A 3855-nucleotide genomic window follows, 5' to 3' on the forward strand; every position below is an offset into this window, starting at 1 on the left:
ATTGAACCATATTCGATGACTGGCACCTGTGCCAGTGGAGCACTAACAGCACTGTCCGAGTGTGATCATTGCCAGAGCAGCTGTCTGGCTTCCGTGCTAGTGGCATGTAAATAGCACCATTTGAGCGTGGTCGTTACCAGCGTCGCCTTACTGGCACTTGTGCCAGTGGCACAAAGAAAATCATTCGAGCGAGGTCATTGCCAGTGCCACTGGACTGGCTCCTGTGCAGGTGGCATGTAAAAAACACCATTTTGAGTGCGGCCGTTACCAGTACTGCCTGACTGGCCCTCGTGCTGGTGGCACGTAAAAGCACCCACTACACTCTTGGAGTGGTTGGCGTTAGGAAGGGCATCCAGCTGTAGAAACTCTGCCAGATCAGATTGGAGCCTGGTGCAGCCATCCGGTTCACCAGTCCTCAGTCAAATTGTCCAACCCATGCTAGCATGGAAAGCGAACGTTAAACGACGACGATGATGATGATGATGTTACCAGTTCACATGCAAAGTGTGATTAACTCTATTGCAAATGTTGCATGTCATAGTGATATTTTGTTCAACATTTGTAGGATGTTAAGCATATCATTAGGCTTGTCATTTCTAGCTGTATCTTGTTTGTTATCTCAAGTTATTTCTGCTGTCATCTTTTGCAAACACTTGTTGTGATCAGGTACATATTACAGAATGTGTTAAGATAAAAAATATTGTTTTAATTCATTGCAGTTATAACTTAATGATGAAAAATAGTCATAAGTGTTTATAATAATTCTCTCTCAGAAAAGGAAGAGAGAGAACTCTTGAAGTTTTAGTCAGTAAAAAACTAAATTGAGATACACTTATCTAGTTTGGGAGACTGAATCTGACATTTGGCAGCCATAATCTTTTCTACTCTAGGCACATTCGACCCCAGTATGTGACTGGTACTCAATTTATTGACCCTCGGCAGAATTTGAACTCAGAACGTAAAGACAGATGAAATGCCACTAAGCATTTTGCTCGGCATGCTGACGTTTCTGCCTGCGAGCTGCCTTTTGGCAGCCATAATGACAATTTCAGGTATGTTTCTGTCTTATTGGACCTCATCAGTAAAGCATTGTTCACTCAGTGGTTGCCAAGATCTCAAGACTTTTAATGCTTAGTGGCATTTTGTCTGTCTTTACATTCTGAGTTTAAATGCTAATTTAGTTGACTTTGCTTTTCATCCTTTCAGGGTTGATAAATCAAGTACCAGTTGAGCACTGGGGTTGATGTAATTGACTAACCATTCCCCTTAAAGTTGCTGGCCTGGTGCCTAGAGTAGAAAGGATTATTATTATCATTATTATTATTATAATTATTATTATTGAGTGAGAGAGCAGTGCATGCCATCAAAGTGACACGGGGGTACAATTATACGAAGCCCAATATACCCATCATGATTACCCGTCTGATAAGGGTACACCAGGCACATGCATCACAACCACATATACACAACAGAAGAAGAAGAAGAAGAGGTGGTGGTGGTGGTGGTGGTGGTGTTTCCTTCTCAAGCCATGCCAGGCTCATAAGGGACAGTTTCTTGGTTTCAGTGGCGTATAAAGTCCCCCACCTGGACGGGATGCAGAGTTAATAATTTTTGCCAGCTGAGTGAACTTGAGCAATGTGAAATGAAGTGTCTTGCTCAAGAACACATCACATCATCTGGTCCAAGAATTGAAAACACAATCTTACGATCATAAATCCAACTTCCTTACCACTAAGCCACGCACCTCCACCTGTGTCCCTGTAGTAGAAAGAATTATTCTTTTTTATTTTTAAAGGAAATAAATTTCATTTTAAAAATGAATTTTTCAAATTCATGTTCCCTTGTATTACTCCATCTTTTCAGCAAAATACTGATTGATGCTGGCGAAGAGAATAACTCTGAATATATTTCACTGCTTCAGACAGAGCTGAAGACGAATAAATGGTTTATTAGTGATATTATCGTCACTCACTGGCATGCTGACCATGTTGGTGGTGTTGCTAATATTCTGCAAAATGTACAAGAAGGTAAATCAGTTTTTATTAGAAACATTTATTTACATTTCAAATCTTAAATGGATTAGAAATTTCATGAGAATTATACATAACATGAAGTTGTAGCCAGAACCATTTTTATAGCATCATATCCAGTTGCCAGTACCGCCTGACTGGCCTTCGTAGGATTTTCGAGTGAGATCATTGCCAGTGCCCCTGGACTGGCTCTTGTGTGGGTGTCACATAAAATGCACCATTTTGAGCGTGGCTGTTGCTAGTACCGCCTGACTGGCCTTCGTGTGGGTGACACGTAAAAGCACCCATTACACTCTCTGAGTGGTTGGCGTTAGGAAGGGCATCTAGCTGTAGAAACTCTGCCAAATCAGATTGGAGCCTGGTGTTGGCCATCCGGTTTCACCAGTCCTCAGTCAGATCGTCCAACCCATGCTAGCATGGAAAGCGGACGTTAAACAATGATGATGATATCCAGCTGAAGCATCTTTTGTGTCCAATTACTTCTTTGTCCTTGTATGATCTCAATGAGTTAGGTTTTATTTTTTTCAACAAGATTTTTTAGTTCATTACAACAATTTACTGACTGTGTGAATCAGTGGTTCTCAACCTTTTTTTTTTTTTTACCTGTGGACTCTTTTGATTCCAATTTTACTTGGCTGAGTCCCCATTGCCATTTGATTTTTAAAAGAACCCTATTATATTTTTGTAACCAAATATTATTAGGAATTGTATAAAAACAATTTGTTAAAATATTTTGTGCATTGTAGAAGTATATACCAGTTTGTTGCAGATACGTTGGATGATGACGGGTTGGATGAAATAATGGAAACACCTTATTAAACACCTTTTATACCAAGACAAAACAATGTACATGATAACACTTCCAACCAGTTAAGATCAGAAGCCATGAGAGCCAGTGACTGGTACTGCATCCGGGCGTTTATCATCATCATCATCATCATCATCATCATCAGCATCATTATTTATGGTTTCCTTTCATTATAACTTTATTTCAGCTGCCTTAGCACCAGGCATCCTCCGTAGGTCAAGAGTTACAAGGGCACTATTGTTTTGCTATGCATGCTAAAAATTATCTCCACATTTATTCCATTTTAGATGGAGAGTGCTTTCCGTAGTATATGGGCTGTACCCATCAAGGTTATCTTTCGTAGTTCACAGAGTTTGGAATTACCAGGGAGTTGCTTAATATACTTCTAAGCTCCCTTCTTTATCATTCCCAACGCACCAATTACTACTGGTATTATCGTAGTACTAAGCTTTCACATTTTTGTGATTTTGCAGATCTTTATAGTAAGAAAGTTTTTTGTATTCCTTTCTTGAGACATTTTGATCTTGTAGGACATACATATCTATTATTATTATTATTGTCTTTGCGCAGCTTCTAATGCTGGAGATGTACTACGGTGCCAGCTGTTCATTACCAGTGAACTAAAGTAACACCCCTTATTTTTCAAGCACCATCCAGAGTATTCGAGCGGTTCCAAGCAGTGCTGTTTTATTGCAGCCCCTATTTGTTCCATGTACTTCTCAAGATTTTTACTCACTGTTCCCGGGGCTCCGACAATTATTGGTACTACTACCACCTTTTTCATCGACCACACCTGCTTAACCTCCGAAGCTAACCTGTCATATCTATCGACTTTTCTTTCTTCCTTATCGCATACCTTGTTATCAGCTGGGCATGCTATATCTATGATCCAGTATCGTTTGCTTTCTTTCTCAATTAACACTATATTATCATTATCATCATCATCATTATCATTATCATCATCATCATTATCATTATCATATCAATGCTAATCATGTCACCCAGATATCAAAACCT

The 3855-nt window shown here is 39.6% G+C and overlaps 1 protein-coding gene across 1 annotated transcript in view; it reads left to right on the top strand.

The window, feature by feature from the left end:
* LOC106875199 (endoribonuclease LACTB2) overlaps window positions 1–3855 on the top strand; it is a 24330-nt gene that overhangs the window by 6630 nt on the left and 13845 nt on the right. The window contains exon 2 of the mRNA XM_014923242.2: window positions 1864–2027. Coding sequence (XP_014778728.2) covers window positions 1864–2027 — 164 coding nt within the window. The remainder of the gene's footprint in view (window positions 1–1863; window positions 2028–3855) is intronic.

This window comes from Octopus bimaculoides, chromosome 4 (genome assembly GCF_001194135.2).
Source record: "Octopus bimaculoides isolate UCB-OBI-ISO-001 chromosome 4, ASM119413v2, whole genome shotgun sequence".
Classification (NCBI taxonomy): domain Eukaryota; kingdom Metazoa; phylum Mollusca; class Cephalopoda; order Octopoda; family Octopodidae; genus Octopus; species Octopus bimaculoides.